The sequence below is a fragment of the Protobothrops mucrosquamatus genome, unplaced genomic scaffold (assembly GCF_001527695.2).
Source record: "Protobothrops mucrosquamatus isolate PMUCROS unplaced genomic scaffold, P.Mucros_1.0 scaffold2100, whole genome shotgun sequence".
Lineage (NCBI taxonomy): Eukaryota > Metazoa > Chordata > Lepidosauria > Squamata > Viperidae > Protobothrops > Protobothrops mucrosquamatus.
In genome coordinates, this window is record NW_015388202.1 from 101649 (window position 1) to 112990 (window position 11342).

An 11342-nucleotide genomic window follows, 5' to 3' on the forward strand; every position below is an offset into this window, starting at 1 on the left:
GATTCATATTTATGACGGTCACAGTGTCCCAGGGTCATGTGAAGTGACCAAAACCTGCTGCAACCACCCAGCAGACGGGGGGAATAAAAACCAAACACCCCCCCACCCCATCCCCGCTGCCAATCCTCAACAGAAATGTTCACAACAATGAAAACCTCGGACAGGAGGTGGGCAGGCAGGTGTCTTGCTCGGCTGTGGCTTGGGGGGCACTTTTTTTACAGTGCCATTGTAACTTCAAACAGTCACTAAGCAAACTGTTGTAAGTTGAGGACTACCTGTACTTTATCACTTTTTTCCTTTTTTTTTTTTTTGGGTCATCAAGTTTTTGACACCTTGCTAGGCGACTGGTGGTACTCGTACTCGGATGTTGCCATGTCCTAAAAGTGGTACAGTGGGTGAAAAGGTTGAAAAGCCCTGCTTTAGAGAGTCTGCCAGAGTAGCTCTAAATATGGCGCAATGATTACGTGTCATCAAATGATTGTCAACTCTTAGCAACATTGTGGCAATCTAAAAAAAGAGGAGACCAAGACACGAATGACAGTAAGCGGGGCCTTCCAATCCAAGAAATATATTGATGGACCCATCTTCCCATCAGCCATTGCTATTGACCATCTTAGTGGAAACTTGTGGGAGTTATATTTGAATAACACTCAGAATGACAAAGGCTACCGTGATTTGTAGGGATGGGTCCTGTACCATCCATAGGGAAGAGATGTCTCCTACTCTTGAGTGATGTGCCCAGACTTGAAAGGTTCTCCATGCTGTTTCTAAATGAGTTGGGGACCTCAGATGAGTTGCTGAATTTCCTTGAAATCCACTTCTCTCATGGCTTCTGATCTTCTTTCTAGGTATGGACATTCCAGAAGAGCCAGATGGATTTGCTGATCTCTTTCTATAAAAATAACGCTTCAAAAGCTGAAGGAGCACTCCAGCAAGCTCTCCATAAACTAACTATCCAGGAAAAGTGAGATATGCAGGTTGTGTTCATATAACAAAGGAAAATAGTATAAATGTGTTTGCACAACACTAGTACGAATATTGAATTATCCTATTTCTGGGGTCATAGAATACACCAAACATGCTGTATATTACCCAAATAAGCTGCTTCATACAGTACCGTAAGCCACAAAGAGAACCTAACTAAGATTCAAAATAAGGTTAACAGGTTGTGCAAATACAGCTGCTAGGTCTTTCGTTTACCTGCCTGGCATACTTTGTGAATACAGCCTCTTAGGTTTTATCTGTAGGGATTAGTAAAGTTAAAATGATTAACTTTACAAGATCTCATTTCATATTGTCACTCAGTTAATAACATTACCAGTTGATCCAAGGTCCATCGTGACTTCTTAGGTCAACCTCCCACTCTGGGCTGTTTACGTAAAATACTTAAAATAAAACTTTTTTTTCTGTCCATATATCCACAAAGCCATTCTTTCCTCTCCCCTCTTTCTCAAAAGAAAGTTACTGGAAAGGTTGGAAACATCCTTCAGTTGTCCTAATTGGTGGTGGGGGAAATAAATACTTGTTTTATTTTTGAGGGAGATTAAAAACTGTGGCAAGCAAATAAGATTATATGCTTTTCTAAAGAAGACTCCAGGCTACTGCTCTCTTCTGATATCGGCCATTAAATGTTAAAGCATGTTGATAATTTGCGAAGTGAAACAAATAGCTTGCATGGCCCCCGAGGCGGCCCTCCCGCCTTTATTCTCATCACCGCTGAAGTGTTCTCTGGTGGGCTCTAAAGCATCAAGGCATATTATTATTATCACTCTCTTTCTGTTTCTCCCTGCCTGCCAAACTTCCATATGTAGAGAACTAGAGGCTGTACAGAAGGAAAACAGGGAACTGAAGAAGAAGTACTTCAACCTGAAGGTAAGAAGTTTGGTGGAAACAATAATAGTTTCCCTTATTTGGTTTCTTGTCACCCTCTGCTGGCAGCAACGGCTTCTGCTCTTCTACTTTATTTGTCTAGAGCAGGGCTTTCCAACCTTTTCACCCATTGTACCGCTTTTAGGATATGGCAACATCCGAGTACCACCAGTCGCCTAGCAAGGTGTCAAAAACATGATGACCAAAAAAAAAAAAAAGGAAAAAAGTGATAAAGTACTGGTAGTCCTTGACTTACAACAGTTCTCTTAGTGACTGTTCAAAGTTACAATGGCACTGAAAGAAGTGCCCCCCAAGCCACAGCTGAGCAAGACACCTGCCTGCCCGCCCGGTGGCTCTCTTCCTCCTGTCCGAGGTTTTCATTGTTGTGAGCATTTCTGTTGAGGATTGGCAGCGGGGGTGGGGTGGGGGTCTTTGGTTTTTATTCCCCCCGTCTGCTGGGTGGTTGCAGCAGGTTTTGGTCACTTTACATGACCCTGGGACACTATGACCGTCATAAATATGAATCAGTTGCCAAGCATCTGAATGTAAATCACAAGACCCTGGAGAGGCTGCAACATTCCAGCTGATTGGTGCTTCTTCTGGGCTCAGCAGAAGCGCCAGGATCAGCGCCGAGCTCCAGCTGGAGCCTGGCACTGATCCTGGCGCTTCCGCTGAGCCCTGACAGCTCTATAGAAGCGCCGATCAGCTGGAATGTGGCACTGATCCTGGTGCTTCCGCTGAGCCCTGACAGCCCTGCAGCTCCAGCCGTCTCTCGTTCAGGCTTGTGCGGTGCTGCCACCGGTTCAGCTCATTCCCCTCCCCCACTACCACTTTTCTAGGATGGTTGCGTACCACCTGCCAGGTGCCAATATACCACAGGTGGTACCCGTAGCCCTGGTTGAAAAGCCCTCGTCTAGAGAAGGAGAGAGTAAATCAAACCCTTTTGCGTGTCAGGGGCCCGGCTGTTGACCCCAAACCCTCCCTCTTCTCTCAACAGGCTTTTCCCAGACACCACCAAAGCAGCAGGTCAGTATGTCCGTTCATCAGGATCGGCAGCCCATGAAGCAGAGGCAGCACTATAAGAGATCTTCATGGCAAAATGAGGGAGCTGGGTCTTGGGTCTGAAAACACCAGAGGAAGAAAAAACCCAATATTTAGGGGGTGGGTGAGTGGGGAGAGTTATCCTAACTGATCAAACTCATTTTGATTTGATGCCAAAACAGCACCCCAAGGCCGGTTGCCATCACTCCTCCGTCACAGACAGGTAAGAGAGATAAGGATTTCGAATCACTTCACCGGGTCCAGGGTAATATTGTGTATATGTGTAGATATTTGCATGGGCAGAAATATATGGATGTTTGCCCAGATCTCCGAGGGCAACGTAGGATATGGACCGATATATCCAACTATTAAGATTTCTTAATATCTCAGCCCAACATTATGTCTAGCAGAGTTAACCATGGCTGTAACCCTCTCATACTTTGCAGTTACACCGCAACCAATTTTCCAGCGCTCCAGTGAGGTAGTCAGGTAAATGTGTTTTGTTTTTTTTTATAGCTAGGGGTGATTTAGACTATTAATAGTTTTTATCAACAACTCCTTGGACAGTTTTTGTAAAAAAAAGGCTAGCAAAAATGCTACATTTTACAGAAGTAGCTTGGGTCCACACAAAAATCCCAGTTGGATGGTGAAAATATCCCGAAGAGATTGTTTTCTGGCAAAGGGTATTTTGGCTAAGTCTCCCATGGCAGCCACTATTCTAAAGGTGCTCCAGATCCTGAAAGATTGCGTAAAGTTTGGTAACTTGCTCAGAGTTGAAGAGAGGAAACAGTGTTTTCTTTGAAAAATCAGAATACTGAATACCATAGAGCTGGAAGGGACCTTGGAGGCTTTCTAGTCCAACCCCTTGCTCAAGCAGGAGACCCTATACCCGTGGTGGCGAACCTATGGCACGCGTGCCAGAGGCGGCACTCAGAGCCCTCTCTGTGGGTGTGCGCGCTGCCGCTGCCAGCAGCTTGTGCAGGTCCATTAGGCCGCCACCGTCGCCCGGAGCGGCAGCCCCACCCAGCGCAAAGGAGGTGAAGCAGCCAGCTAGCAAGCTTGACTAGAGGTGGTAGAGTAAGCCCAAACCCACCAAGTCAAAGGCCACCCCGATCAAGGAAAGCCGGATCCCCATCGGCGCCATGGCCCCCCAGTCCTAGCTAGGATTGCGTGCCTCCCCCCCATCTATACTGGGCCTCCTGCCCACCGTCCCACCCACCACAGATCTCCTGGATCTCCCCCAACCCTGCCCGGCCCCCACAGGCGTCCCCCCATGAGCAACATCGAGGTGGCCATGCCAACCCCAGCCACGCCCACCCAGTCTGCCGTGACAACTGCAGCCATGCCCACCCAGTGGGCCACGCCCCCATGCCCCCCCCCGAGGGCACCACAATGCTGATGCAGCTCAGCTTTGCAATAAATAAGTGGGTTTTGGGTTGTGGTTTGGGCACTCAGTCTCTGAAAGGTTCGCCATCACTGCCCCATACTATTTTTTCAGACAAGTGGCTGTCTATTCAGCGACTTAGAATAGGCGTATTCTATCTGAGATATGGAATGAAGTGTCAGCACTTCATTCCACATCTTAAGAATCTTCTGGCTGCGACTATGGTCCCTTCGGTCTAGCTCCTTTACAGCAAAATCTGATTATTATACTTTAAAAGTCCCCATAAATAGTACTGTGCATCCGATTGCAGATTAACTTTTCAGTTGTTGTAGTGACAGCTCCTCGTGCCTCTTTCGCAGCCGCTCATCTTCTATGGATTCCATTTCTTCCAGAGTCAGCCACCAACCAAGCTGGCAGGTTAGTTTCTGCCGTCGCTTTTCTTTTCCCAGGAAAGGGAAACGGTGGATAGACTGCTTTGTTTTTCCTGCGGTCATTTGAAGTAGTTTTGAGAATAAAATTCCCCCGATACCAACTGCCCAAAATGAAAAGCTGTCTTTGGACACAAAACATTCTGGACCCTTAGTTCCGCTTAGCTGCACGTGGCATGGCCAGAACCACTGTTTCTTTAGCAGTAATGTGGTTAAAAAGGTGGTTTCACTGGGGAATCCTGAAAGTCCCCAAAAGCCCAAACTGGTTTATCTGCAACGAAGAACAATTAATAATGTTAGCTCTAGTTTCTGAATGTTTTAATTGTTCCCTTTTAGTACTTTCGCTCCCTTAACCCTTCATCTGTTAGTGTATTTCCATATGGGCTTTGTTTTTCATAGTTCTTAATATTTTTGTAATGATTTTACATAGCTCTTAGCTTTGTTGTACGCTGCTCCGAGTCCACTATACCAAGGGTAGGCAACCTTGGCTCTTTTATGACTCGTGGACTTCAACTCCCAGAATTCCTGAGCCAGCATAGCTCAGAGTTGAAGCCCACGAGTCATAAAAGAGCCAAGGTTGCACTATACCAGGGGTAGGCAACCTCGGCTCTTTTATGACTCATGGGCTTCAACTCCCCAAATAGCTGACTCAGGAATTCTGGGAGTTGAAGTCCATGAGTCATAAAAGAGCCGAGGTTGCCTACCCCTGCACTATACAAATGAGATAAATGAAAATTCCTTTAAACCTTTCTCCCCTTTATTCAGTATGCCACGAGAGCCCCTAGAATGACCCCGGCGGTCTCTGCAAACGGTAAGAAGCGTAACTGTCAACAAACAGTAAATTTCTGCCAGATTTAGATTCTGGGCAACACAGAGCCCAAAGAAATAAATTCAAGAATCTTCCAGGGTATCCTTTCTACAGACAAGCATCCTTTCACAGCTTATTATTTGGAACAGAATTTATTGTGAAGAGAAACCCCATTCCTTCTCTGTCATGATTTCTGTTTGATCTGCTCACCTCAGATACCCTTTCCCCACATGCCTATCCTTAAACTTCCTATCACCTTTCCACGTGCTCTCCACCATTCATTTCATGCATAACACCTTTACCTTCTATTTGGCAGCCACTCCGTCTTCAGCCTCCACGCAGAGCTTATTCTATAGGTGAGTCAGAAAAGCAGGGGAATGGGGGGGGGGCTTGATGATGGTGCTGCTTATACAGTGTCAGTTAAAAACATTTAAGTGTTGTCTTCCACAATAATCAGGACTTCTGTCAACTCTTCCCTCCTTCCTCCTTTTTAGGGCCTCTCCTTCCGCTTCCCATACCCCCAGTTTCAATGTCTTCGGTCTTCAAACTCCGATGGCGAGGCTAAGTCGGAGTGCTAACAACCCTGGGCAGCCACAGGAAACTCCATACTTCAACCTCAGCATCTTTCCTGGTGAGGAAAGAGTTCCTCTTTGGCTAATACATGTTTATTCCATATTGTTTTCGTGCAGTAATGCACTACTTTCGGTTGCAATCTAGCTTCTTACATGAACTTATAATGATTTGTAAATAACAGGTGTTATGTACAAATCATAACATCTAAGGCCCAGTAGCTAGAGGTGAATCCCAAAGCAATGGATTTAGCTTGAGTGACCCCCAAAGTTGTCACTGAACAGTACTGTGTAGAGTAACAGAAGGGGAACCATACACAAGGAATAATCACATCAATTATACCGTATTTTAAGTAACTTAAAAACTTTGCCCTATTTCCTAGAAAAGTCCTCTTTTCTTTTGATGCGTGCCTGACATCACCAGCCTGTCCGAAGTATATCGTGCAGTTTTAACCCTGGCATTATGTATTCCAAAATAGTTAGACAAACTAAGGGTTAGCATGAAATGCAGATGCCAAAATTGACTAAGATGTTAAGATAGCCCAATTCCCATAGAACAGGGGTAGGCAACCTTGGCTCTTTTATGACTCGTGGACTACAACTCCCAGAATTCCTGAGCCAGCCATGCTGAGGGGAAAGGGAGAGGTTTCCAAGCTGAGCCATGCTGGCTCAGGAATTCTGGGAGTTGAAGTCCACGAGTCATAAAAGAGCCAAGGTTGCCTACCCCTGCCCTAGAACTTATCCTCTTGTTCAGTTTCCTATTGCTTCTGTTTTACAGATCCAACAGGTGCTTCTATGCCTGACCACAATGCTGAAAGACTGCGCCCCCGACAGGTAAAAGTCAGATTGTAGACAGGTAGTTCATGCTAAGAAAGGCCTCATCCATTTCAATTGCTTTTTCTTTCTCTTGTCATTCATAGCTGGGATTCACACCTCACTCTACACCATCCTTTCCCCACAGGTAAGTGAGACCGACGTGGATTCTTCATTCTCACCCTTTCATATGTTACATCACACAGCTTTGTGAAAGACGATGAATGTAATCCATACCCAGGTGAAATTATGGCTGTCCTCTATCCCCCACCCCAACTCTAGTTTTCATCCTCCTTGCCAGTAAGATGCAATAATATTGAAAGTGTTGCTGCTAAAACAAATTTGTTTTAGCAGCAAAACATAAGTCCCAGCTTTACCTGTTAGAAGTCTTAATGGCAGCATCCAAAGGAACAAAGTCCCAATTTTTTCTCATTCCCCGTGTTTTCTATTCAACTGAATTTGTAGTGTGTTAGAAATGCATTACTTACCATTATCAGAAATTAGAACATAATTTTGCTGAGCAAATTAAATAGTGATCAGAATTTAATACAGTACTAAACTGAGAAGACTGGCTCCACGCAACTAGTTAATTGCACTTTCCCCCAGGTATTCATCCATCAGCCAAATCCATCAGCAATAATGGGGATGAACGAAGCAGCTCTTCTCTTAAACATCATCCTAATGTTAGGTTGCAAGAGAGACTCTTCTGTGCAGACTTCCTGCAGCATACGTTCTTTGAACATTTGAGCCCTGATTAAAAAACAATCCATTAATAATTGAGTGATGCCATTAGGAGACGTTGTTTTGATTAAAATTCTATTTAAATATTTTTTTGTGACTTGAAATAAGCCATTCACAGCTGCTTGAAGCCAACCGGTATATGCATCGTAGTAAATAAATAAAAAAATATTATACAAGACAAAGCATATTTGCGGCACTTAGCATATGTGACATAATCTTAAAATAAATGCCTATAAATCTTTTGAGGAAAATGGTTAAAACTAGCTGGCGAACTCTGCAGTAGCATTATTGATACGTAGTGTTTTAACTGTCCGATATAGCCCATTAAGTAACCTGCGAGTCCTAGCTCCAATCTTACTTTGTGACTAGATTTGCTAAGAAGAAAAATGTATTATGTTGTATGTTCTCTGAGCTAAAATCCTTTGTGTACTGCTTCCAAGATGAAATATTCAAACAATTTGATCCAGGTTGCGCATAATATACGAGTATCGTATTTGCAACCAACGTTGTTTCCCAGATTGAAATGAAACAGATACACCTTAAAAAAGACTATACTTAGAAAGAGGAAAAAGACAGATATAATTTACTGAACAGAATCATCTATTAACTCACTCAATTTATTAAGTAACCAATCCACAAATCAAATTATTATTCTGCTCAGTTCTATCCTGGACAAGTTACAGCCTTTGAAGGTTTCACTAAGTACGGTACTATAATCTATGTGCCACTTTCTCTTTATCTAAGGTTGATTAGCTCATTTCAGTACTTTTAAATTCTCTTGCCTGGAGAGACAGAGGCTATTTTTGTAGAGGTTCTACTTTAAAAAAAATTGAAAATGATATTTAATAGATTTTTTTAAAAAAGTACAGATGGTTAGTCTCTGTCTAGTCTCCTACCTCTTAATCCTTTCACAAACTTCCAAATTCCTCTTTTCTTTCAAAATACTCTCAAAAAGCTATTCTCAGGATGTATGGGTTTATTTTCCCATCAATCTGGGGATAATGAGAGTTTGACAAATGAAGATACCAAGCATTTAGGAGCAAGTTTGCAATTCTTTTTGCAAGAGGCCACTCTTTTTATCTTACACTATCTCTAACTGGCATTCAATTCACTACATCAAACCAACTAGTACAAACCAGATATATGACCTGAATGGAAAAACTGGATGACGGGGAAAGCTGGTGAATCAAGGCACTAACGGAACAAGGAAAAAGAAACAGTCCAACTAAGCAAAATGATATGAAAGTCACATGATAAAGAAGGACCATCGAGAGCAGATATTAGAAGTCGTGCCCAAAATGTTTTTTTTTTAAATAAAAGAGAATGAAAATGGAAATAAATGACAAAAATATCCATCTGAATATAATATCTACAATTACCATCTTGTGTACCAGTCTAAAAACTAACATTTTTTTTTTTAGTCCCAACGTATCTTGAAGGCATGAAAACAGGAAAGTTAGCCTTGTCTTCTAACTTTTCTTCGATTTCAAAGAACTGGCTTACAAAACAAAACATAAGCACTGACAAGCAAACAATTACTTTTAACTGTTTGATTAGTCGGGAAAATAAAATGTAGTTGGTGTGTGAGCTTCCACCAGTCAAATCTTATCTTATGATTTTCATAGAATTTGAAAAGAGTGGGGTTTGCCACATCTCTGGCACTCTGGTAACGAACGATCCAATTTTTAAACTCAAATTAAAAAAAAAAATGAATTGGAACGAACAGAATCAAGACAGGCACATCCAAGCGTAAATGAAAAAATATTTGTATTCCAAGCCTTAGAAAAGGTAACAAAATCAGGCAATTGTTGGGCTTCGGGGTTTAGTGACCTAGACAACAAATTTGTAACGATTTACGGGAAAATTCTCGGGGAAACAGTACGAAACCGAAAAACGCAATCAACCAATTGAAGCTTTATCAAAAGAAACCGTTTTGAGACCCAGCGGATTGCCGAAGGGATTCATATTACGGCCACTCACATCTAATCCCCATTTTTATACCACTGTGATTCTGCCTTGATAAACACTGAATGGAAACAAAACTATTTTTGTTTTTAAATTCAGAGGCTCAAAGGAAAAAAAAAAACACATTCTAGAACGTGAGTGACGGGTGTGTGTGTCACGGCTAACAGCAGGAAATGGCCGGAGCAGAAACCCGGCTCCCGGGATTTACAGCTCTCTCTCTCTCTCTCTCTCACCGATCCTTCCACCTGCTCGTCGGAGAAGTCCAAAACCTCCAGCATCCACACACAAAAAGTCCTTCAGTCTTCTTCTTCCTCGTCTTCCACATCCTCGTCTTCGTAATAGTCTTCATCCTCCGCCTTTATCAGGGCCGCCGCCACCTCTTCGTCCACCTCGTCGTCTTCCCCCAGACACACCTCGACCTCGCAAGGTGCTGGCAAGTGTGAGCGAAACCACTCCAACACGTGCTCGGCGCTCATTCCCGATTTGCGGCAGAGCATCGGCAAGTCGTGCTCCTGCAGCTGTGCATGGGCGGCCCAGTACCGCTCCAGGGGGCTCGCGTCCGGAGGGTTTGCACACGGCTGCGGAGGAGGTCCCGAGGAAGCCGGCTCCGGACTCTGCCCCGCATTGTCCCGGAACCATTTCAGCTGACCGTGTTTCAGGGCGTAACGCGTGTCTCCAAACCACTGGATGATCTCTGCCCGTGGTAGCCCAGTGATCTTCTCCAACTGGTGATAGTCCTCTCGCCTGGCCCACTGCCGATGGAGGAAGAAGGACTTCAACAGATCCAGCTGTTCCTTCGTCTTCCGCCTGGGCTTCCGTAAAACCTCCGGCAAGGAGGTCTGCTGGTCACTAACAGAGGGCTGGTGGTTCTGATGGTCCGCAAGGCCGGCCGCAGCTTTAGAGGAGGACGGGGCAGCTTTAACCGGAGAGCCCAGCGGAAGAATCACCGGGTGGTGCCCACCGTTAACTGCGGGCGTGATGGGCTCGGCTGGCGCTTGGGACACGGCGGGGAAGCTCCAGGCCATCGTGTGAGAATCCTGCAGGTTGTAATCCAGGCCCATCGTTGTGATGGGTGGATAAGCCCCGGAGGAAACGGTCTCTTTGGCATTCTGAAAATTAACCATGATCCCTGAAGGTTCAAAATTTCCCTGAGGTTTCTTGTAGCGGGGCGAGTCGTTTTCCTGCAGTTTCCAAATGTCCTGAGTGATCGTCCCGAGTTCTTTCGTCCCTTGAGCCGTACTGCAGTGGTTTAAGGAGGTTACTAGAGGTTGCTGGTTCTCTGGGTATTTGCCGGAGTAGTGCAGAGTGTGGGGAGCCAGCTGGTGGTAGGGAGGGCTTTTGCACGTTGTCTGGGGCCAGTAGTCGCCCTCGCTGCCGGCAAGCAGGCAGCTAAAGTGAAGTTGGTCCTGGTGGTAGATGAGGCGAGCCCGAGTCTCTTCGATCTCCTCGGCGCTCCAGCTGATGCCGCAGCGCAGCCGCTGTGCCATGAACCAAGCCTTCACCTTCTCCATGTGCAGGCCGTGACGCAGGCAGAGCAAAGCCAGGTCGGAAAGGCTGGGGTAGGGGAAGTAGCTGAAAGTCTGCAGCAGGTGCTGGTTCCCGTCGAGGTCGCTGGTCTGGGCCGCCTGGGTCCACACCAGCTGGAGGTCCTCGGAGATGGGCGGCAAACAGATCAAACCTGGCGGTGAGCAGAGGCAGCCAGAGGCGTCCTTATTGGAGGGCAT

General features: G+C 45.1%; 2 protein-coding genes across 2 annotated transcripts in view; one reads left to right on the top strand and one right to left on the bottom strand.

Annotated features, from left to right (window-relative positions):
• The window catches only part of RNF212B (ring finger protein 212B), a 13625-nt gene extending 6073 nt beyond the window's left edge, over positions 1-7552 (top strand). Inside the window, exons 4-15 of the mRNA XM_029285710.1 lie at positions 849-964; positions 1812-1872; positions 2867-2895; positions 3087-3133; positions 3357-3399; positions 4654-4711; positions 5488-5533; positions 5847-5886; positions 6025-6161; positions 6878-6933; positions 7020-7060; positions 7519-7552. Of these exons, the coding sequence (XP_029141543.1) occupies positions 849-964; positions 1812-1872; positions 2867-2895; positions 3087-3133; positions 3357-3399; positions 4654-4711; positions 5488-5533; positions 5847-5886; positions 6025-6161; positions 6878-6933; positions 7020-7060; positions 7519-7552 (708 nt within the window). The remainder of the gene's footprint in view (positions 1-848; positions 965-1811; positions 1873-2866; positions 2896-3086; positions 3134-3356; positions 3400-4653; positions 4712-5487; positions 5534-5846; positions 5887-6024; positions 6162-6877; positions 6934-7019; positions 7061-7518) is intronic.
• Positions 7553-9837: 2285 nt separating this feature from the next.
• On the bottom strand, positions 9838-11342 carry HOMEZ (homeobox and leucine zipper encoding). The gene has a single exon (XM_015824066.1). The coding sequence runs from the start codon at positions 11340-11342 to the stop codon at positions 9915-9917; it is 1428 nt and encodes a 475-aa protein (XP_015679552.1). The 3' UTR covers positions 9838-9914.

Bases quoted from the DNA above. Each gene is read 5' to 3' on its own strand.
- HOMEZ (XM_015824066.1), bottom strand. From the start codon at position 11,342: ATGCCCTCCAATAAGGACGCCTCTGGCTGCCTCTGCTCACCGCCAGGT.